General features: G+C 29.4%; 4 protein-coding genes and 1 pseudogene across 4 annotated transcripts in view; 4 read left to right on the forward strand and 1 right to left on the reverse strand.

Moving 5' to 3' along the window:
* LOC113371024 overlaps window positions 1–994 on the forward strand; it is a 2,312-nt pseudogene extending 1,318 nt beyond the window's left edge.
* Window positions 995–4,428: 3,434 nt separating this feature from the next.
* Window positions 4,429–15,948, forward strand: LOC113371025 (multidrug resistance-associated protein 4-like). The gene is made up of 21 exons (XM_026611676.1): window positions 4,429–4,678; window positions 5,913–6,044; window positions 6,174–6,378; window positions 7,402–7,533; window positions 7,628–7,819; window positions 8,193–8,426; window positions 8,517–8,828; window positions 8,891–9,055; window positions 10,478–10,716; window positions 12,116–12,188; window positions 12,250–12,423; window positions 12,704–12,906; window positions 12,993–13,110; window positions 13,178–13,381; window positions 13,447–13,597; window positions 13,682–13,915; window positions 14,066–14,230; window positions 14,311–14,438; window positions 14,584–14,829; window positions 15,024–15,184; window positions 15,537–15,948. Exons 1-21 carry the CDS (start codon window positions 4,494–4,496, stop codon window positions 15,946–15,948), a joined length of 4,065 nt encoding a protein of 1,354 aa, XP_026467461.1. The 5' UTR covers window positions 4,429–4,493.
* Window positions 15,949–16,171: 223 nt separating this feature from the next.
* On the forward strand, window positions 16,172–17,845 carry LOC113371514. Its single transcript, XM_026612139.1, has 5 exons — window positions 16,172–16,318; window positions 16,388–16,468; window positions 16,541–16,757; window positions 16,863–16,989; window positions 17,073–17,845. The coding sequence occupies exons 2-5, from the start codon at window positions 16,412–16,414 to the stop codon at window positions 17,722–17,724; spliced, it is 1,053 nt and encodes a 350-aa protein (XP_026467924.1). The 5' UTR covers window positions 16,172–16,318; window positions 16,388–16,411; the 3' UTR covers window positions 17,725–17,845.
* A 746-nt stretch (window positions 17,846–18,591) lies between these two features.
* On the reverse strand, window positions 18,592–19,499 carry LOC113371026 (protein Flattop homolog). Its single transcript, XM_026611677.1, has 3 exons — window positions 19,346–19,499; window positions 18,851–19,131; window positions 18,592–18,738 (listed from the first exon to the last, which is right to left on the reverse strand). The coding sequence occupies exons 1-3, from the start codon at window positions 19,497–19,499 to the stop codon at window positions 18,592–18,594; spliced, it is 582 nt and encodes a 193-aa protein (XP_026467462.1).
* A 3,499-nt stretch (window positions 19,500–22,998) lies between these two features.
* LOC113371027 (probable multidrug resistance-associated protein lethal(2)03659) overlaps window positions 22,999–23,750 on the forward strand; it is a 7,993-nt gene continuing 7,241 nt past the window's right edge. Inside the window, exon 1 of the mRNA XM_026611678.1 lies at window positions 22,999–23,136. Coding sequence (XP_026467463.1) covers window positions 22,999–23,136 — 138 coding nt within the window. The remainder of the gene's footprint in view (window positions 23,137–23,750) is intronic.

Consider the following 23,750-nt stretch of genomic DNA (forward strand, 5'->3'; position numbering starts at 1 on the left):
ATATAAATATATATTCATTTAACTAAATAATTTTGTTTTCTGTTTTAGATTGGTATATGTTGGAAGAACAGGCGCTGGCAAATCGTCCTTGATTGCGGCAATATTCCGTTAGAGCCCGAGTTGAAGGATCTATAACAATCGATGGCATCGATACGGCTACAATTTCTTTGAATAACTAAGATCGAAAGTGTCCATCATTCCACAAGATCCTGTACTATTTTCTGGAACATTGCGAAGGTAGTTTTGAATTTGAAAAAAAATTCAATGATTAAAAGTTTTGCAAATTTGTTCTATAAAAAAGTCCTGACGGAGTTTCAATAATTTTATTATGTTCAATAATATATTATATATTATTGCTGTTGATATATGATTAGTAATAATTTGAGCTAATTTATATTTTTTAGAAATCTTGATCCATTTGAAGAATATTCGGATGCCGCCGTATGGACGGCACTGCATGAGGTGAACTAGGAGAATTGGGTGCAAGTGCTTTGGGTCTTCAAGCTCCAGTTATGGCAGGCGGGTCTAATTTCAGTGTCGGACAAAGGCAACTTCTATGCTAGCCAGGGCTATTCTAAGAGAGAATAAGATCTTAGTACTGGACGAAGCGACGGCCAATGTTGACCCTCAGTAAGTTTACCATTATGTATGCACTATTGATTATTGTTGTTGATGTACTATTTAAGTAATACTTGGAATTGTTTTTTTTTGTAGAACTGATATATTAATCCAAGGACGATTCGTCACGTTTCGCCGAATGTACAGTTCTCACGGTCGCTCATCGTCTTCACACCGTCATGGATTCTGATCGGGTGTTGGTTATGGATGCCGGCCAGGCTGCAGAGTTTGCTTCTCCTATAGAATTGTTAAATGTCAAAGATGGATTTTCCGATCCATGGTGGATCAAAGTGGTCGACAAGAAGCGGAACAACTTATGGCAATTGCTAGGAAAACGGCTGAAACCAAGTCCATACAAGTTCTTTGGAAACGATGATCTGAATGCTGTTGGGTAATATCAAAGCTTTATAAATTAATGGCAGGGTTAGAACTTATCAGGTCCATGTTGATGAAGCATATAGGTCGTTGGCTCTAAATATTTAGGGCCATTTTTAACTTATCGTTATACCACTGTGTATAAATATACGGTCTTAAACCGATGTTTTCACTAATTACAGTAATACTTTAAGCGTAATGTTTTTATAATTATAACAAATTTTAGCGTCTGGTTGAATGAAAACGGGTGACCAACTTCTTCAGCATTACAATAGTATTCATAATTAATCGTGATTGTACGATACACGTCAAAATGTACTATGCATATATTGAAACGTTATATGTGATATATCTGAAAATTTTAAAAGATTTTTTGATAGACTTAAGATTTGATTCTCTATACTCGCAGTATAACTAATTAATATAGAATTCATAAGTATGCTTTAAATGTAATTTAAATATGTGCCTTTAATTACTGTGCACATTCCCAATAATAGACTGTTTTGAATTCTTTTCTTTTTATGTGGATTTTGATTCAAAAAGGTTTTTTTTCTTTATGTTTTTCCAGACCATGATTTTTAGGCGTTTTAGAGTGTTAGGCGGTCTAAATTTGTTATTTCGATTTTTTTCAATGTTATTTCTCATACTAATACATTGATTTTTAAACTTTTTATGCCACCTTACCGTCTATAAACGCAATCGTAGACCATAACTTTAATGATTGAATATTATATATAATTTTAATGTTAAATATAATCAATACTTAAAATATTTACTTAACAATCTTAGCCTAAAATTATCTATGTTTTCTTCTTCTCGAAAGACGGTTAGATAAATAGTTCACAATATAACGATACTTAGTTTTATTTTTGTTGTTTGTTCTTAAATTAAGTATTAAATTAGATATATTTTAATTTACGTGTTACAAAATATTTACATATTTTTATATGTATGTTTACGAAAATCTAGTGATAGAATTTAATGTACAAAATTGATATTTTTATAAATTTGACTTATATAAAATGAAATATTATAAATATTATTACATTTAGTGCCTATAAAACTGATGTACATAAATTAAAACTACTATAAAATATCTATAAAGATATTCATGTGAAACTCAGTTGAATTATATAATAAGACGCTATATATTGTGTGTGAGATTAATAATTATAAAAATTTTATACTTAATAATGATCTTCCATATAGAGTAAAGTTTACGCTTTTCATAACAACATTTTTTAACATTATTTCTTGGACATGTGAATTTGTCAAATAGTACTTATCTCTAATGTATATTAAAAATTGATTAATTTTGTAAATAATAAATAATGTATATATTTTGACAAATTTTAATCATATATAATTTTTTATTTTTTAAAAGTATTACGCATTATGTGTATTTAGGCGCAATTTTATCGGTGCATTTATAATTTATAACTAATTAATTTATAAGTATTTTATGAGTAATTTATTTCAACAATTTCATATTCGTTATGCGTTTATCTTCGACAATAATATTTAAATATAGTTCATTTAAAGAATTTTTTAATTTAGTACATCGCAATTATTTCAATGAAGCTTTAGTAAATTCCTGTGAGGTTGTAAGTTGTAAACAACAAATTCTTGCTATAATGTAATGAGCATGTAAATTTGCGTCAATATGCAGCATTTATGTGACTTTAATATTGAACATTTGTATAAGAATGGATTGAAAATAAAGTTTAAATTATATATCCTCATTCAAGTGTGATTAAATATTTATATTTTTTAATTGATTATGAGAAATGCTAAATTGTAGTAGTACTGATTCTCACGAATTGATATTAACGCACGTGTTGGATCAGTTTTATGCAAAAGTTGATAACAGTGATCAAGGCCAAGAAAATATTCAAATTTCTGGAAAGTAAATTTGATAAATATAATAAATTGAAACGGAATGCATATTCGGTGTACAAATCTGTTATGCAGTTTGTTTTGAATTGTGTATATAAATATTTGATAAAATCAAATCTCAATATTTATTCATATGACATCTGTTTAAATATAAATGTACGAACAACGACATGAATCTTTATTATATTACCTTTTAAAAATATTTATTACTAGTAAAAAAGAAACATGCATGACTGTTAGTTAATTTTAATTTAAGCGGTTGCTTAAATAAATATTGAAATGATCTAAAATCTACGAGTTTGAAGATTGTTTCTACATGTACACGTGCATTATATTATCTAATTCAATAATTATAGTTTATGGAGTAAAGCAATTTGCGCTTAATAATATGTCGATTAGAACATAATATTCATAAACGTTTTCTTTTTCAGGGTTGCATTTAAACGTTTTCGTATATTTTTAATGTCATGTTTTATTTTATTTGAAATATAATTTTACTATTTCTCTATTGCCTATTTTGACCTAAATAAATCATTTTGAAGTACTTCGTTCAGAATAAAAAATTAACTAATCCAAAATATGTTTATACTCGTATTACACGTGTAAATACGAGTATGACACATTTTCTATCCTAAGATTTAGAGACGGTATAAAAATCAAAATAGATGTGGAAAACTGAAACATTAGTTTAGATATTATTATTATATATATTAGTCTTCAATTGCTTTGTCTTTTAAATTTGTACATATAATATATTTGCTAAGGATTATAAATTAAACTTGGAAGTGAATGCATTTAAAGAAAGTTTGAAATAAAAATTGTCTTTCAATTTAATATAAATTATTTTTCAATATATTTTTTATAAAAAGTCAGTAATACATGACTGTGCTAATAAAATTCTAAAAATATAACCCAAAGAGCTGAATTTGTTATCAGTGTTACATATTTTGTATTTGCATTGTAGTGTCAATTAAAAACTTTGACGAACACTTTATACTCTAGAATATATTTTTATATTTTTATGCTCAATTTTGCTTTCGAATCAGTATTCTTGGTTATGATTAATATTTGAGTTACAAGTAAATACGTCGACTGTTTCGAATCAGTGCAAATACAATCGAGATTTTATACTTATGAAGCAGATAGTACAGTCAACAATGTTTATGTTAAATTAATATAAAAAATGTTTTGATAAAAATATTAAGTGGTGCTCATGGATGTGGAGAATATTGTCATAAACGAATAAATAAAGCAAATTGATATCTGGAGATTCTTCAAATGCAGGTTGGTTTTCAAGAATATTTTTTGTGTAACCATAAAATCATTATACATAGTTAGCTCAAAAAATTCATCATATTTATTCTTTGTTCTATTTTATATCTATCATTTGCAGTTTTACACCATCAATTTTTCATCGAATTGCATATAATGCAATTTGCTTAATCTTAATTATATGCGCATTTTAAATTAAAACAGCGATAATAATTGCGCTTGTAATAATTATTTGGTTTTTTACAGAAATGTCCCCACCGTTGGCAAATGTACTGTCGAAGAAAAATGAGGACTGGTCTCAGGTCTGGTGTTCTAATTTGAATCCGGCAGTCATGGACGCGACTATAAAATCAAAAAAGACAAATCCGTTACAAAATAGCAACCCTTTTGCGAAATTGTTCTTTTTGTCGTTGATACCGACTATATGGCGCGGATTCAAACGGGGTCTGACCCCTAAGGACCTCACGAAAACTGTGGAAGACGATCAAGCGAAGGCGCTTGGTGACTTGCTAGAAAGGTGAAATTATATTATTATAAATTATATATATTTGAATAAGAAAATTCAATATTTGCTTCAAGACCTCATCTTATTTAGTACAAGGAATATCCTAATGTTTTTCTCTATGTTGTAAGTTTATCATCAATCAAAATTGTACATTTGTGCGCCACATATATCGAAAAGTGCACTCAATTTACTATTCAACGTAATTCATTTTTATAAATAGATAGAAAATTATAGATCATATTTTTTTAGCCAATGCGCATTAAACTTTAATTATAATAAATCTATATAAAATATAACTCTACATGTTCATTGAACGAAATCAGTGTTTTCCATTAAACTAATTTTAATACTAGTATTTGTATGAAGTTCATGAAGCTGAAAAAACTCTGATTGCATCATATAGTGTAAGAGTTTTAAATTTTTATATAGATTTTATAAAATATACATAAATAATCAAAAGACTTCAAGGAGCAAAAAAATAAAGGAGTGACTATATAATTAAATTCGTATTTAAATCTAAAGCCTATGATGTTAATATTTTCTACAATATATTTCACTTAATAATACGTCATATCTGGTAAAATGGTCTGTTTATGCACGTATTTTGTGTCACTATTGTAAAAAACAACGTTATCAGTAAATTCTACTTACCGTCCAATTATTGTCGAATTGCGTGAAAAAAATGTTTTTTTCTGTACACCTGTCACATATAATAAAGTATCAAACGTATCAAATAAAATAAATTGATAATTTAAAGGTCTGATTTGCCTAACGTGAAAATAATTTGTTTATCTGATACTTTGAAGCAAATTACTGATTAAAACAATAACTTTGATGAAAAGAAGTTCTTATTTGGTCTATCATATATATTTATTTATTCATTTATTTATTTATTCAACGCCCAAGGCCATAATACAATATAATTACATTTTAAGGTGTACAAATTATAAACTAAAGATAATATGAGAAAATTAGAGTATTAAGAGTTCATAGCATTGTATACATATCACTTAATATAAACTACAAATATATAACAATAAATAAAAACTAATCAAATTAAACATGTAATAAACTATAAATCACTACTTAAGACAGTCTTTTAAGGATAATTTTTCAAGCTTGATTTTTTTAATTTATTTTGTCATTTTATTTATATTTCAATTTTAATTTATATATATCTGAAACTACAATAGTTATTTTTACAAACTTATAGGTAAATGATAAATAATTAAACGTTTTGTTCCAGAAATTGGTACGAGGAACTTAATAATGCCGAAAAACGAAATCGAAGACCAAAATTTTATAAAGCGCTACTTCGAACATTTTGGAAGAGTCATTTTTGTGATGGATTACTTTATCTTGCTTTTGTAGGAATCAAGTAAGCTTTACAGTTACAGTAGTTTATTATATTATAGATTATATAAATGAATTATAATGCAAAGCAGTTTTATTTGTATGCATCAAAAATTTATCTAAATAGAAAATAATTTTGGTGATTTACATTTAGATCTCTACAGCCCTTATTATTAGGCAGTTTTCTCACGTATTTCAAGACCAACTCAGAAGTGACAAAAAAGCAAGCCCTCCAATTTGCAGGAATGCTCTCGGCAATGAGCGCTTTAGCCGTGATCATCGATCACCATGCAGAACTTAGACAACGTGTGGTTGGAATGAGGACCCGCGTGGCCTGCTCGTCCTTGGTTTATCGAAAGGTAAATTTTCAAGAAATACAAGTTTGTTTAATAATGACTACAAGTGAATTTTGTGTGCAATAAGTTTTGATTTCCGCACGATGAACAAGTGCCAACTTCTTCTCGTTTCTTCAGACTGTAAGACTTTCTCTTGTAATTTTTCGTCATCAATATAAGGTTCTATTCAAACAAACATAATTTTTGATAAAAAAAATTATGGTGTTGGAAGCTAACTAATTGGTCTGCAACCCTGAACTTGTTACGGATCTATAATAAAATAGTTGAGCAACGATGAGCTTCTGCCATCAAATAGTTACCAGATTATCTAGATAATAACTTATCGATTATTAAATCTAGAAATTGTTCAACAAGGCTATGTCAACAAGTAGTTGCTGATGCAAGATTATCTAGATAATAACTTAACTTTGTTGCTTCTTTTTCTTGTTATGTCTTTTCAAAATCAATATAAGGTTATATTAAAACAATCATATTTTTTATCAAAATGTTTGATGGTGTTGGAAGTTAACTAATTGATCTGTAACCTTGAACTTCTAACGGATCTATATTAAAATATTTAAGCAACGAAAAGCCTATGTCAACAAGTAGTTATTTATACCAGATTATGTAGATAATAACTTATCAGTTATTAAATCGAGGAATAATTAAATAGTGTGAGTTCAAATACCCAAGAAAATTATTTTTTCATTAATTCGGATCGGTCATCAATAATAATGTATTATAATCGTTTGTCGAGTTACATCTTGAAATTAATCAATTATTTTTTTATTTGTTAGTTTTGTTTGTGAGTTAGTCAATTAATTTAAGTAATTTCTTATTTCTAACATTATATATCTTTATTAATCTCATATAAATTTTCAAACGATTAATTTTTTGTTGGTGTGCTACGATCCTGATAGGGTTTTGGACTTTTATCAACACGTCAAAGTATTCAAGTGGATATTTTAAATTTGTACAAAAAACAATAAATAAAAATTAATCACGTCAAAGTAATATTTCATCTCTTTTTATTTTTGCTCTATGCAGCTTCTTCGTTTATCCAAGACCGTCTGCAGCCAATTACCTGTGGGTCAATTGATAAATATAATTTCTAATGATTCAACCAGATTTGATCACGGTATGCTATTCGCTAACTTTTTATGGATCACACCATTACAGGTAAATATTAATATTTGTGTAATAAATAACATTAAATTATTATTATTAAATAATTTTTTTTAATTTATTTTTATTTTTTGTGTTACTATTTTAGCTTGCTCTCATATGTTATTTATCATATGATGCTGTGGGGATTTCGACATTTATAGGTATCGGGGCTTGTTTATTACAAATATTACCACTTGTAAATCTTTATGCAAAATTTACTTCAAAATGTAGAAAATCAATTGCTGTATTAACTGATAAAAGAGTAAGACTGATGGATGAAATTATCTGTGGAATCAAGGTAAATAATTTAATTTATACATACATATATTTTATTTATATTATGTACATATAGGGGGAAGTCTCCTAGTGGCGGACACTTAAGGTTATTTATAAATAAATCAAAAAATATTTTACGAAGTGTTCATTTAATCATGATTGTACTAAGGGACGATTTAGTGTCCGGTGCTAAGGGACAGACATTTTCGTTCATTTGGTGGCACTTACTAAAATTGGTTAAAAGATTTTACGTATAACTATCAAGTACAACTTTTATCTTTGCATACCACTCAAATGTAGAAATAAAGTTAAATAGAGTGTCCGGTGCTTAGTGCCGTCCGGCGTTACGGGACTTCCCCCTACACTACTTTTATTTATACTATCTGCATTTTTAGGTGATAAAAATGTATGCCTGGGAAAAGCCTTTTGCGGCTTTGGTGTCGAAGGTGCGAAGAGAAGAGCTTTCATCGGTATTTAAGGCAAATATCGTCCGTTCACTGACTCACCATTTGATGATAATTACTGAAAGAACTACGCTTTTTATAACATTGTTGGCTTGTGTTTTACTCGGAGTGGATTTCGATGCACAGACAGTTTTCTCGTTAGTTTTATATTACAATACACTGCAGGTTTGATTATTATTATACATTTTATAATTTACTTAACATAGATAATAAAATTTGTGATGGATACGGATAACAATATTTTAATACTTTTAGATGACCATATCAGTATATTTTGCGGTTGCATTGTATCAAGGTGCGGAGTTAATCGTTACGTTAAAACGAATCGAAGAGTTTTTACTACAAGAAGAAATATGCAATCCTAACTCCAATGTCATCGTAAAAGACATTTACAATGCATTGGATTGCAATGGCGATGTGATCAAACCTAAGAAATCTAAATATGCACTTGATATAGATCATGTTACTGCTTGTTGGACATCTATATCAGATGCTTTGGTTGACATTACTGTTAAAATACCTGTTGGAAAGCTGTGCGCACTTATCGGACCTGTTGCTTCTGGAAAAGTATAACTAAAATATATTATATATAAATTATATTTTTATAATTAAATCATCGTTTTTTCTAGAGTTCATTCTTGCAATTAATTCTTGATGAAATGCCGGTTGACTCTGGAACTCTCAATGTAGATGGTACTATATCATATGCATCGCAGAATTCCTGGCTTTTTACTGGAACTATACGGGATAATATATTATTTGGTTTACCTTATGAGAAGATACGTTATAGAGAGGTATTTATATGACATTTTTTATAAAGAACTATAGATTTAATCTTATGAAATTAATACTATTTATTGTAAACATTGAAAATATATGGTTGGAATATGAGTTTCCCAGATGCCAATGGATGAATGAGGTGATAATGTGTGATAATTTTTATATTTTGAAACATTTCATACTAAACAAAATGATAATAAAATATCGTTCTACAGCAGTTATTTTCGCAACAATGTAATGCAATTTATTAGGCTTTGTTATTTAGTTACTAAATTAATTTAGCAATGAAGCAATTAAAATTATTGCTATCAAGATATGTCATATTTTTATAATTATACTCGTATTTATACCATTACTAATTTTACATCAATTTTCAAACAATTAATTTTTTTGTTTTTTTTTCTGCTATGATAATTTTCCTGAAATAAAGAGGATAGGGTTTTGAATTTATTTTTTTCGAATTTTATTAAGTCAAATTTGAAGTTCTGCAGGCATTCAAAACTTGTACATACATGTTTAAAAAATAAAAATCAATTAAGTAAAAGTAATGTATTATTTATTGATCATTTTTAACTTCCCGTAGAGTAAGTTATAGTAATTGCAAAAAAAATCGAAAATGAAATTTTTTATATATCTTAACGTTTCAGAGATTTCTGAACATTTTGGCATACCTTAGAAAAAATGGATATATGTATGTGTTTGTAGGTGTGTGTGTGTGCGGATACAAATTTTCGTCGACGATTTCGGGAACACAGTTCAACCGATTTCAATTATTCAAAAAACATTGCTGTTAGACTACGACGCGGCGCTTCCGCGTTTCGATATTTCGTCTCTATGCAGTTAAAGCAGTACGATTACTTAAAAAAAAGTTCAGAATTTCTAAAATATTTCAAAATAAAGAAAACATTTTTGGGGCCGTTCAAGTATTACGTAAGCACTATAGGGGGGCGGGGGGTTATTGATTTGCTTATTTTGGGTGACAGCTTTGTTTACTTTTGCTGACAAGGGGGATGGGGGGGAGGTAAATAATTGTACTAAATATGCTTACGTAATACTTAAACGATCCATTTTTTTAAGAAGTCTTTTTTTCCAAAAAAGTAAATTTCTGTCAATAATATATAGTTTCTCAAAAATTAAATTTTTTCAAAGTAATTTTTTATCAAAAATGTTAATCTTTTAAAAAAAAATAACTTTTGGTACGGGAAGTTATAGCAATTTGCCTAAAGTCACCATGCCATGCACCCCACTAGTTTTTTTAATTATTGCTTTATTTAAAGTAAATAATTCATATTTTATAACCAATAGTAAAATATTGCTCTGAAATTCTTTTACAGGTATTTGTTGATCGGGTAATACAATCAAGACCTGTTATCAAGTTGAACTAATAAATTTATTATTGCAATGAATTTTACTTAAGTTTTTGTTTATTCTTCTAGGTACTCAGAACATGTTCTCTAGAAAAGGATTTAAAGTCGTTTCCGCTGAAAGACCTGACTATCGTCGGAGAACGCGGCGCCTCTTTGTCTGGCGGGCAGCGCGCTCGCGTCAGTTTGGCCCGAGCTGCTTACAGGCGCGCCGACATTTATCTACTTGATGACCCTTTGTCTGCCGTGGACGCACATGTGGGCCGATATTTGTTTGATAAATGCATCGGTAATAATGGATTGTTATCTAGGTAATTTTTTAAATTTTATTACGAACATTTGTTTACTAACAAATTTATATATAGCGTCTTTAGCAATAAAAACAAAATCATTTAGAGAAGCAGCACCTAGTCTTTATTTAATTTACTATAATACATATTAATGGAAAATTTTATTTAAAATAAATCATAAAAGTCTTTACAAAATTAGTAACCAATAAGACAATAATTGAGATTTATTTGCATTTGTAGAACTGTTTATTTATTCAACAATAAGCCATCACCATATTATAAAAGACTAGCAAACCCGACGAACTCCGTTTCGCCACCATATGGTTTCGTGACAAAGATGAAGAAATTTTTTGTTTGTTTTATATTTGAAAAGGAAAAATTTGATTTTATTCAACAACAGAATCCGCAAATTATCCGTTTCATGAAAGTGATTTGTAAACCACATTTTTTGTTTTGTGGTCTGACTTTAACACAAACAAAGCGGATGGTTTTCCTACTCGTGAACAGGCAACGTATAACTGCACATGTGAAAAACAATGATTTTCTAAATAATCTATTTGAAATTTATCCCGCAAACACTAAGCGATTGGTCTTGCGACTTGTTATTGCGAACGCAAGGCGAACTGGAAATTGCAATCGTTTGAAGTCAAACGGAAGACCAGTCGGAATCATTAGTATATCACCAAATCGCCAGCAATTTTTGATTGAATGGTGAAATTCAGTGCGTGTACATCATTATTCTTTGCGAAAAGAATTGCTCGTTGACTTAACCAAGCATAATTTTGATAATTCTCACTAATGCCATTACTCGAATTTTTAATTACGGTGCGTGAAGTTCCAGCAATTTCCATTTTCTGGAGTTATTTCGTCAGGAAGGAAAACCCGACTTATTTTTATTATAGAAGATAATCTATTTGAAATTATTTAAAACAGTTATTGATTATTTTTATTACTCGAATTTTTAATTATGGTGCGTGAAGTTCCAGCAATTTGCATTAGGGCACGATGCTATGCACCACTATTTTTCTTAGCTATAAACCTTGCGGAGCCCGAGACCTTTCCAACGAATGCAAAATTGTCGAAAAAATCCTTAAAAACTCGCTCACGTGATTAATGGACGCCCCTTAGATTCATAAAATTGGCGTTACTGAAATAATACACTCTGTTAATATTTTGCGCTTCACAATTTAAAAAGATTTTATTTTAATTTTTACGTTATATTAGAATATCTAAACTTTTTTTTCAAATAATAATATGTGCACTGTAAAAATATTTATTTTTTATAATATATTATTTAATTATCTCTTTTTACTCTAAGAACGCAAAGCAAATTATAATTATATTACATGAATGATTTATTTAAATAAGCCTATAATAGTTAAATAAAATGTATTATTAAACAAATTAATAATAATTACAGTTCTACAAGAATATTGGTGACACATCAATTGCACTTTTTGTCTGAAGCCGATTGGATTATAATACTTAATAATGTGAGTATTTGGCAAACAAATTATAAAACATGTTGCATCATATTTTTTCACTATTTCTTAGGGTCGGATACAAAACCAAGGAACTTATGCTGATCTTGTGAACAGCAATGTTAATTTCGCATCTCTTTTGTCACAACCAGAAGTTTCTGAATACGAAGATAAAAAGTCAATAGATTTTACGTCTGTGGATTCACCAGTTTTGAAACGAAGGATGTCATCGCAATTGCGTCGTACTGTAAGTATAATATGATTATTATTTATTATCATGTATTGTTTTAACATAAAATATTAAACACGTGCTTTACTTTAACATCAAATTGATATAATTTCATTTATGAATAATTAAATAAATATACTTAAGACATAAAATCATGTGGGAATGATTATACTAGTTCTGCATTTGGATGCAAATGATGGCAAAAAAGTTCTTCATAACGTAATTTTCTACTTTGTTTTTTCATTATTTTTTTTATTTTTTTATTTTCTATTTTTGTTATTTAATTTCTATTTTGTAGTCTACTGCAGCTGTTGAAGATGTTTCAGGACCACCAGACCCAGAAGATTTAGAAGAGCATCAAGGTCAAGGAACAATGTCGTTCAAAGTTTTCTTCTGGTATTTAGTTGCTGGATCAAATAAATGTGGACTATTAGGCCTCATCTTCATTTTTGTCCTAGCTCAACTTTTTGCCATGGTTACTGATTATTGGTCTAGTTTTTGGTATGCTAGCATCATATAAAACACTATGAAAATATCTGTATAATTAGATTTTCAAACAAAAACTTCTTTCAATGCATAATTTTTAGGACAAAGCAGGAGGATCTAATAAAAAAATATGAAAACAAAGAAAGTGCAGAATCACCATTGCTTACCACATACCAGTCGCTGTATATTTATTCAGGACTTATAGTTGGACTCATTTTGGTAATTATTTTCAAAAATTTAAACTAATTATGTACATACATTTACCTTGCAACATTTTTCTCTGCAGACTATTCATATAAAAATTTACTTCTATTTATTGAACTGTAAAAGATCATCCCAGAAACTTCATGATAAAATGTTCGGAAAATTATTAGAAGCTGTAACACGCTTCTTTGATATCAATCCTACAGGGAGAATTTTAAATAGATTTTCAAAAGATATGGGTATTATAGATGAATATTTGCCAAAATCCTTGATGAATGCATTACAAGTAAGTTATTAATTTATTTAGATAAATGTTATTAAGGAATATATTATTGAATTGAATTGTTTCAGTTAATACTCTCTTCTGCGTGTACAGCAATAATAATATCGATGACAAATTATTATCTTTTAATACCAATAATAGTAATGTTTTCTGTCTTTTGTGGATTATTTATAATATACTTGAGAACTGGACAAGATATGAGGAGAATTGAAGGAATATGTGAGTAGAAGAATTACGTCAATTACTTGCAAGTACATCTTTCAAGTAATACTTGATTATTATATGATGTATCGTTTCTTATAGGTCGCAGTCCAGTTTATTCTTATTTGTCTTCAACTTACGCTGGATTGGATACGATCCGTTCACGTGAAGCAACGACCCGAGTTTCTTCGGAATTTGATGGTCTTTTAGATGTGCATTCCGCGCAATGGCATCATCTAGTTGTGGCTGCACAGACCCTAGGATTCTGGTTGGAAATGGCCAGCGTGGTCTTTTCGACTATTGTTTGTTTCAGTTTTGTTTTGATGGAAGATTGGAGTAAGTTGTAAATGATATTTGAACCACCATTTGTCTTCGAAAGACAACAAAAATTGTGATAGAATTTTGTTCTGCTCGATTTGTTGATGCAAATTGGCTTATTTAAAATGTTTAAAAATAAGTGAAAAAATAGTAATATTATTTTTATAGTTGGCTTAACATTTGCGGGCCAAGTCGGATTGGCCGTAACGCAAGCAATGGCTCTTACCTCAGTACTTCAATACGGTGTTCGGATGTTAACTGACGTTATAAACGATATGTTAAGCGTAGAAAGAGTTTTGGAATATACAGATTTAGAACAAGAACCAAAGCCTGGTATTTTATATTTTATTTATTTACTATAATAATATTGAAATTTGTATAAATAATGAATCTTTAATATTTTAAATGAACAGGTAAATTGCCTCCGGATACTTGGCCTCCTAATGGAAGAATAGAATTTCGTGATATGTCTCTGAAGTATATAAAAAATTCCAAGCCAGTGTTGAGAGATTTAACTTTAGTAGTAGAATCAGGATGGAAGGTATATAGATCTGAATTATTATAATAAGTTAAAGTAATGAGTGGTATATTTGTGCTCAAAGATTTTTATTTATTTATTAATTAGTATATATTTTAGTTTATTTAATTAATATAAACTCTAAAATAAATCTATTTCCTTTACTTAGATCGGTGTAGTAGGACGAACTGGTGCAGGAAAATCATCTCTGATCGCTGCTCTTTTCCGACTTGCGCCGTTAGAAGGCTCAATTATTATCGATGGTTTGGAAACTGGACGAATAAATCTAGATGCTCTACGTTCAAAACTATCCATAATACCCCAAGATCCAGTTCTATTTAATGGGACTTTAAGATATAATTTAGATCCATTTGGGAAATACGATGACAGCGAAATGTGGCATGCGTTAGACCTTGTAAATAAAAATTTATTCATCAAGTTTACAAGCATGGATGTAACCAGATTGTAATCGATTTTATAATTAACATATGCGTCATGTATTATTTTCTTTATTGCCTTTTAAAAGTCAATTTATTTACGATCCTTTGGTTACATTCCATGTGAACAAGAAAAATGTTATTTATATGTAATCTTGAATTATTTTTTCAGGTTGATATGAAAAATTCAGTGAATTCTTTGGATGTCTCAGTTTCCGAAGGAGGTAATAATTTTAGCGTCGGTCAAAAGCAATTAATATGCCTTGCAAGAGCCATTTTGAGACGTAACAAAATACTTATTCTTGACGAGGCTACTGCTAATGTAGATCCACAGTGAGTTGGTCATATAATGATAATTGTTTTATTAAACCTTCTTAATGATCATAGCGATAAATCTCATTATAATTATAATGTTATAATTCTAGTCTATAGACTCATGCCTTTGACAATTGATTCAGTCAATTAAATTAGGATCATTTAAAAATTATAAATAAATATAAATATAAAATAATATTTGAAATAACACAATAATAAGCATCATTAAGCCGGTATTGGCAGCTTATATATAATTGCCATAATTATTTCCACTACAAATCATATATGTTGTACTGAACTTTCAGATAGAAGTTTTATATTTAGTGTTTAACTAGATAAATACATAATTTAAAATCCTTTTTCCTTGCAGGACTGATGCTTTAATACAGAAATCTATACGCACACAATTTTCAAAGTGTACTGTACTGACAATTGCTCATCGCCTGCATACTGTAATGGACTCTGATCGTATCCTGGTTATGGATGCAGGAAGGCCCAGAGAATTTGGCACACCATATGATTTATTAATGTTGCCAGGAAGTATGTTGGCATCCCTTGTTTCTGAAACTGGACAAGCGGATAAACTGCTTGATATAGCAAAACAAGCATTTGTCAATTCTGGTTATGAAATTGCTCCAAATGGTTCTGCAATGAAGGAAACCAATGGCGAGATTGTACTGGAAGTAGAGTATAGGCCAAATGGTCATATGACTATATGCAATAAACCTTGTAATGGCTTTTCAAATGAAGCATTTGTAGAAGATATTGATACTAAATTGTGATATAGGTATAAATATAATAACAAAATATAAAATTATTATAGTTTTATTTATCAAAATCATTGTTCATTGTTATTTTAAAATTTTAAATTATTTAAAAATTTATTCGTTGTAAAATGTTGGTACTTAAGCCCAACAGCTCACTTGTGTCAACACAGTTCAGAGCAGTGAATTTCATACGACGAAGTTCATAGCGCATTTATGGCAACACTATCGGTATGACAAATGAACGGTATGTAAACAAATAAATCTGTTAAAAGTTACAATAGAGTTTTACACAAAATTCACACAAATGTTGACGAAGAATGAAAGATTTTTTTAATGTGCTTGTTTATGCAAAAATGCAATAATATAACGCGATATGGAAACTAAGGTGCGTAGATAGTACTTCATATATGGAATAAATATAATAATAATATAGACTCATAATAATAATTTGTAGCGATAATTCAAACTTTTGTATAATATGGACGAATTGAAAAAGGCTGAACTGCAAAAAAGACGCAAACAAAGGATATTACAGGTAAAATTTCTAATTAGAGAATGCATTTCTATTAGTTTATTTTGTAATGCTAGTAACAACTATTACTTGAAGGTACGGGAACAGTCAAAAGTTATTGCTTCAGAATTGCGTGACAAAGTCAATTCTGAAAAGAAACGAAAAGCAGAAGAATTTGCCAAAATAAAATGCAAGGAGTTGAGAGAATGGCAGGAACAACAATTAAGAGATATGAAAAACCAGTGCTCTAAAAATTATTGTGATCTTGGTAATGCTCATAAAGCAGCTGAAGCTGAAGTTGATCCACGAGAAGGTAATTGTCAATTTATACCACAAGAGACAATTGTTCCACTCTTATTATATCTTCATTTCTGTATTCACAAGTAAAAGACTTTGCTTAGAATATTTATGTTTGCAGTTTTGAAGGATAATAAAACAAAACGAGATAATATTGCTCAAGCAAGAGGAAAGGAAGCTATGAAAAATTTGAAAGAAGAAATAATACAAAAACATTGCAAACAGAAAACAAAACAGAAAACTTTCAGGTATTTATGATATCAATATTATGACTACTAATTTGTTTATTAATATCAAGTTTATTTATTACTTATTTTGTTATCCTTTTCAGATCTGTTCCTACCTCAAATGTACCCAAAATAAAAATCACACATATTATTAAAAAAGTTAAGAAATCTGCAATAAAAGATGACTGTGTTTGTTATGATGATCCAGAAGTTGAATTGGGCACAATAAATCTTGATAAAAATGCTTCTGATCCTGTTGAAAACTCATTGTTGAAAACAGATGATGATCACAATGGACATTATACAAATTCCATATCTAACAAAAATGGAGAAAAAGTTTCACATACTCCTTACTTATCTGAATTGAGACACAATGGTTGGTTTTGTCAATGTTGCAAAATGCAACGAGATGTTGGTATTCAATGTTTATGTCCTAAAACATCATATGAGGATGATGATAAAGAAACATCATCAGATGCAATCTCTCTTGATAAAGACGGTTCTGAAGCAAATAATTATTTCACACAAGTCAGTGATAGAATAAAATCTAGAAAAATCATTGATGTTCCAAGCTTAAAAGTAAAATCATCTGTATATAATCCTCAGAACTTTTCAGATAATGTTTTACACAGAAACGACTCTGATCTTTCAGATGATTTTTGTGATAAAATTAGACAACCAAATCCAAGACGACAAAATATAATTAGCAGTCCAAATAAAGGATGCAGAGAAAAAAGTCCTATTGCAAAAAAATAAATATAAGCCATGGAGATTCAAGTCCAATTAGAAATCAACATGATATAAATCCTCAAGTTAGAAAACATACAGATATTGGTTCACCTAAAAAGCAAAGGGGCGTAAATCCAGAATCTGAAGAATATAGAGCTATAAGTCCTTTAACTGCAATATCAGCAAAAATTCATGATGGCATAATATGTGCTAAAAATTGCTTGGAAGACATTGAACCACAGGTTTTGGAATTGCAGAAAAATGTACAAAGCCTAGAAAAATCTTTTTCAGAAAAGCCTGTGATACCAATTTCTCCAATAAAATCTGTTAAACACACCAATTCCAGAATCAGTTCAACCACAGCAGATTTGCCAAAAGTGAAATTATATGATTGCAGCACAAAATATGAAGCAACATATAGGCCATCTTCAAATCCGGTAGAGAAAGTTGATTCACACTTTTCAAATGCTCATGATGTTGCACAAAAGGAGAGTGAAAACTTTGATAAGGTGAGGCATGGTTTAGTATGTCAAGCAATAAAATAATTTATCTTATTCTAAGAAAATAATTGTTATTTAAGGAAAGAACAATACGGTCACTTTTCTGTTTCTTGGATTTAATATGACACTGATCATCAATCAATTCAGTGATTGTTCAATATTTGCTTTATTTGTTGCAATAATAGTCATGGTAAATAATATACTATTTAATACAACTGGTATAAAGCAATTTATTGGGCTTATAAGTTATAATAAAAATATTTTAAGAAGGTATGAAAATATTACATATGCAATTTTCAAGAAACACACCAATAGCAAGTGATTTGGGCAACTGATAATTTCTTAATTATTTTAAGGATTTTTTGTGTAATCTATGGTACGAAATCTTGCTTTACTAATCTATTGTACTTCTGGGCCAGTTTACTTCATCTTTCTGCCATGCACTGGACAAATTTTTCACTTGGGGATCAACAGTTTTTTGTTGAGGCAAATTAACTGATTTTGTCGGATGTTCTAGATCAGATTGTTTCTTTGCCATATTCTAAAAAGTAGTATAAAATTTTTTTGTTCAAAATATATTCATGTTCCAAAAATATTTCACTATTACTTGCAAAATAATTTCAAATCGTATACTACATATTACAGAGAATTACCTCACAAATTGATCTATTCGTGCAAGGGCAGTACACATAAGTCATATCTTTAGGATCAGGGTGGGCCTTAGGGGATGAGAAAGTTGTTGCTGCCTGGCACTTCTTTTTCTTACTGTATTGTTGACATCTGGCTTCAGCAGCTTTAACATGTCTTTGCCAAAATTCCATACGTGATGGATGCGGAGCACTAAGCTCTTTTGCTATTTCCCGAGTAATTCGCATAGGGAGTTGCCATGTGTTTAAATGATAGCCCCATGGATTGCACGCTGGTCGTTTTGCAACTAATAAATTGAATTTTGTTCAATAAATCGAAAATTAAAATTCTATTTCTGTGTTGTTTTCCATGAGAAACAATGTGCTCATTCATTCTAATATTAATGCAGAGATTAACACAGGACAATATCAGCAAGCAAATGTAAATTTCTACATAATAGTATTTTTAGTTAAATATTCATCTAAATAAATGATAAATTTTGTCAGTTATTATATACTTACAAGGCAGTTGATGTCCTCGATCATTTCCAATAATCCTTGTAGCTTTACATAATGTTGTCGGATGCTTTGGAAACCACTTAGGAGTTTGGTAATTGCCCAAATTATGCGGCTTAAAAGCCCCTTCGTACTGATTGGCACTGAAATTGTAAGACATTTATTTTATATGTATAATTAGAAGTTTTAAAAATATCTCAAACAAATTTGTAAAACAAATCTCTAATATATTACTGAGTTGAAACAAATGATAAAATACTATGAGATATCAAAGTAGGTTTGTTGATTAATTAATATAAACCACTTAATCAAATTATTGTTATCATAGGATTATTTGCTCTTGCATTAGTTAATTATAATTATAGTGAAAATTACATTTTTACGACAAGGATAAACAAAGAGTAGTTAGTTATCAAACTTTCAAATTTATAAAAAATGAAATGTTTTATTAATATTTATCATTATCAATTTTTTTATTAATATTTCCAGATTCCTTATGTGATGTATCATTCATTTATGTATAGTTTAAAACAAAAGAATATTTACTTATGCCGAACAAGAAGTTTCTAAGATGATAAATTAGAATACAATCTATCCAATAGTATATAGTCTGTATGTTTTGTGCCATTGTTTTTAATTCTCTGATATTTATTTCTAATTATAACCATTATAGGAAATCTCACAAAAGGCCCAGAAAAGAAGAGATGCTATGGCCAAATCAAAAATAAGAAGTCGTGAAGCTCTCAATCAAGCAAGAAATACGAAAATTTAGAAAATATTACAAATGTTTTGAAAATTACTATTAACAAATGTTTTGAATCATTGGCATTACTTGAAAGGGAAACTGATACTTGCCAGGTAATAATATTCAGGAAATTCATTTTTTAGTGTTTTAAGTTGTTTAGTTGTTTTAAGAAATCGAATCGGCTATTTTTTTGGCTTTCATTGAATGATCATAAATCTATCATTTATGGTAGTTTCTTTTTTAATGAATATTTATAAAACAATCTTTTATATATAGTTTATATAATCATTTTCTTGTACTTAAATCTTTACAAAATAGTTAATTTTGTAGTTTTAAACAATTCTTACTTTTAGAATCCAAGTTTATATAATCCTTTATCATATAAAGACATGAATAATCAAAGGCAAGAAAGGATTGATGAGGCTTTTAGTAATATGTTAGACAAAAGAGCAAGCTTCAAAAAATGTGATTACTTTAGATAGAATTCGATCAAATAAATCCGTCGGAAGAAAAACCCTGGAAATAATTTTACTAAGTCTTCCTCTTATTCGAAAGCTGATATAGAGAAAAACAATCTAGTCTCAATGTTGCAAATTCAGATAGAGATAGTATTTGCAACAAAAAGATTATTGATATTTGTTGTGGAGATGATAAAAGCTCTACTACAAGTAGTAGTATCATATTAGGAAATCTAGATCACAAAAATATAGAAAACCAAGACTTAAAGGAATTATTAGAGCGAGTAAAACGTCAGAAACAAATGCTTTTAGAAGAGGTCCCAAAAGAAATTTACCACAGGACAGTAAACTTAATGATGTTCTAATCGCAATGGAAAAAAGTTTATCAGATCCCTTGGAAGAATCGCATAAAAAAACCGAAATTTCAAGTAAATTGATGATGCTCAGAAAATCAAAAAACAAAAGAAAAAGCTTGCAAAAAAAGAGGAAGAATTAAAACTTAAAGAATTACAATTAGATCTGTTGATGCAAAAGTATAAACTAAATGAGTTAGAACAAAAACAGAATCTGGCAAACATGAACACAAAGTTCCACTACCAGAAAATATTCCAATAGAAAGTTCTTCTGTGATCCCAATTGCAGATACAAAACATGAAATTCAAGGCGAGGTGATCGACAAACAGTCTTCAGATGGATTGGAAATTGTAATCCACGTGAAAGATAAATCCAATAAGAAAATCGCGCCGTTTACAAAAAAATTTTCAGTTCAAACAAGAGGGCCAAGTGTTATTCAGAAACACAAAAAATCCAAAACAAGAGTAAATAAAAGTAAGATATATTCACCTATGAAGAATTCCTCCTATTCCTGTTCTAGTAGTTCTACTAGTTATTTGAGCCCTCCTGCTGAATTAACTAATGTTTCAAATTTTCAAAATATTTCTCAAGCTTTTGTGAATGACTATACTAGCGAACAATTTCAGAGACAAACTAACAAAGAAAATTTCATTTCTGCTAAATCACCAACAAAATCAATTACTTCATCTAGATTTGATAGAACAGCTAGAAAAAAAGAAAAACCTAAGATAAATCCATTATTGGCAAGTTACATAAACAGGTTACTATGTATGGATAGGAATAGCATAGATGCGCTGACTGTCAGCTCTTGTTCAGATGTGCCAACGCCAAGTGATTCCATAATTAATATTCCATCCAATACAGTTGATGATAAGTTTAAAATAAACTCATTTGAAAAATCTGATATTGATACAACTCCAGTGATTAATATTGAGAGTACTCCAAGTAATTTTAACACAAAACGAAAACATGTTGAGTTGCGCAAAAGTGTGCAGGCAGTGGAAGAAACGCCGAAACATCTAATAACTTTGCACAATAAAGGAATTCAAGTATCCACAATACATAACAGTTCTTGTGAAGAATCTCCTTCACCAAGCTTTTATAAATCAAACGAACAAAGTCCTGAAAGCTTAGATAAAAATGAAGGCATGCAAGATTTTACTGAAAATTGTAATAAACGAATAACTGATTTAACAAATCTTATTAATAAAGTTAGACTAGAAAAAATGAAGTTGCTGGAGTGCAGTATATCTTCTAGTGGCAGTTGTGGACAAAATTCAACTGAATATTTAGAGTTACCCAGCCAAATTCAACCTGCTGAAATTGTAGATCGAGATAATCGTGATGACATAAACAGAACTGCAGAGGGTTTGAAACATATCTCTCAAGAAACACCACCGCAGATGGAAATAACTGATGAATTAGTGACAGTGGAAACAATTAATTTTACTCCCATGTTACAAGATATTCCAAAACCATCTGCAATGCAAAATGTTATTGCTCATCAACCATTTGGAAATAATAATAAGAATATTGAACATGACTTGACTGATTTACGTCAAAATATGGTTGGTATTAATAGCCAGTTAGTCAATTTAGAGAATTATATGGAAAAAATTCATGAATATATTGGAGATGTTGTCAAACATAAGCCAAAACCTCCAGTATCATTGTTAAGGCAGATGAAGAACAATGTAAATATAGATACAGCACAAGCTCATGATTATCTGCTATAATGGAAGTTGACACTAAAGTTTCCGAACCGCTGTTGAAATAGAGGCTGTACAAGACTCAGTCCAAGATGTTGACATTGAACAAAATTCTAATTCTTTAAAAATGACTTTTCAAGGAAAATCTCAAACACAGATAGTGGTGATTCTGTACCTTTGGAAGCCAAATAAAAAATTTATTTGACAACACAGATATTAATATCACTTTAAAAAGTCCAAGTAAATTTCAAACACATCTGCAGATATTAACTTAGAAGTTAAGCCATTTCCAACCTTTGAAGAATATTATAAAAAATTAAACTCTAAAAAGGATGTATTGGTAAACGATGCTGAAATATCTAGTGAAAAAATGAAGAAACATTGCCGGATGTTATGTCAGAATTACTTAGGAGAAACATTTTACAAAGACCATTTGATAATGATACACAAAACTCAGATGTAACAACAACAGATCTGCAAGAAGCTTCACAATCACAAATAATTAGAACACCAGAAAATTCTAATGGCAGTGTAAGTTTTTTATTAAGTATAGTTCAATGGAAAATTCTACAAGTTCATCAACATCCCAAGAGTTTGAAAAAGCGTTACATAAGCTTGGTATGAACTGGGCTCTTAACACTTTAAAGAAAACACAAAAGTCGATAGCTCATAGTTCAAGTAGTTCCATTGAATATCCATCTTCAAAAACAAATTATTTGACAAATAAAATAATAGCATTGAAAAATCTTAACGAACAAACTTTAAAAAATTAGAAAATCACATAAACCATTAGCTTCTAACATCACTGTTGAATCAAGTGTAACTGAAAGTGATGGAAAAATTAAAAAAGTTTCACAGAATACAGAATGTTATTATAATTATGATGGAAAATCACAAAAGAAGACATCAAAGCTTTGGTTAAAAAAGCTCAAAATCTATCTCTTGATAAAGAATCACTTTTCAGAAGGCTTTAAGTACCAGTAGAGATTTAAGTAATAATACAGATAATTTAACACGAAATCCATCTTCTCAAACTAATCAAAGGACATCTACACCTGTTTTTAACGAAAAAAACTATCCAATAGCTCTAAAGCAAATTCTTTAAATGAACATTATTCAGTGAAGTAACATATCTTCTGTAAAAA

This window comes from Ctenocephalides felis, unplaced genomic scaffold (genome assembly GCF_003426905.1).
Source record: "Ctenocephalides felis isolate EL2017-DRISC unplaced genomic scaffold, ASM342690v1 CF-g0.4_SCAFFOLD_01492, whole genome shotgun sequence".
In the NCBI taxonomy this organism is placed as follows: domain Eukaryota; kingdom Metazoa; phylum Arthropoda; class Insecta; order Siphonaptera; family Pulicidae; genus Ctenocephalides; species Ctenocephalides felis.

Bases quoted from the DNA above. Each gene is read 5' to 3' on its own strand.
- LOC113371025 (XM_026611676.1), top strand. From the start codon at position 4,494: ATGGACGCGACTATAAAATCAAAAAAGACAAATCCGTTACAAAATAGC. The intron at 9,056-10,477 runs GTATTTATATGA...TTATTCTTCTAG, and splicing joins AGAAGATACGTTATAGAGAG to GTACTCAGAACATGTTCTCT. The intron at 12,189-12,249 runs GTGAGTATTTGG...ACTATTTCTTAG, and splicing joins GGATTATAATACTTAATAAT to GGTCGGATACAAAACCAAGG.
- LOC113371514 (XM_026612139.1), top strand. From the start codon at position 16,412: ATGGACGAATTGAAAAAGGCTGAACTGCAAAAAAGACGCAAACAAAGG. The intron at 16,758-16,862 runs GTAATTGTCAAT...TTATGTTTGCAG, and splicing joins TGAAGTTGATCCACGAGAAG to TTTTGAAGGATAATAAAACA. The intron at 16,990-17,072 runs GTATTTATGATA...TATCCTTTTCAG, and splicing joins ACAAAACAGAAAACTTTCAG to ATCTGTTCCTACCTCAAATG.
- LOC113371026 (XM_026611677.1), bottom strand. From the start codon at position 19,499: ATGTCTTACAATTTCAGTGCCAATCAGTACGAAGGGGCTTTTAAGCCG. The intron at 19,132-19,345 runs GTAAGTATATAA...TCAATTTATTAG, and splicing joins TCGAGGACATCAACTGCCTT to TTGCAAAACGACCAGCGTGC. The intron at 18,739-18,850 runs GTAATTCTCTGT...ACTACTTTTTAG, and splicing joins CGAATAGATCAATTTGTGAG to AATATGGCAAAGAAACAATC.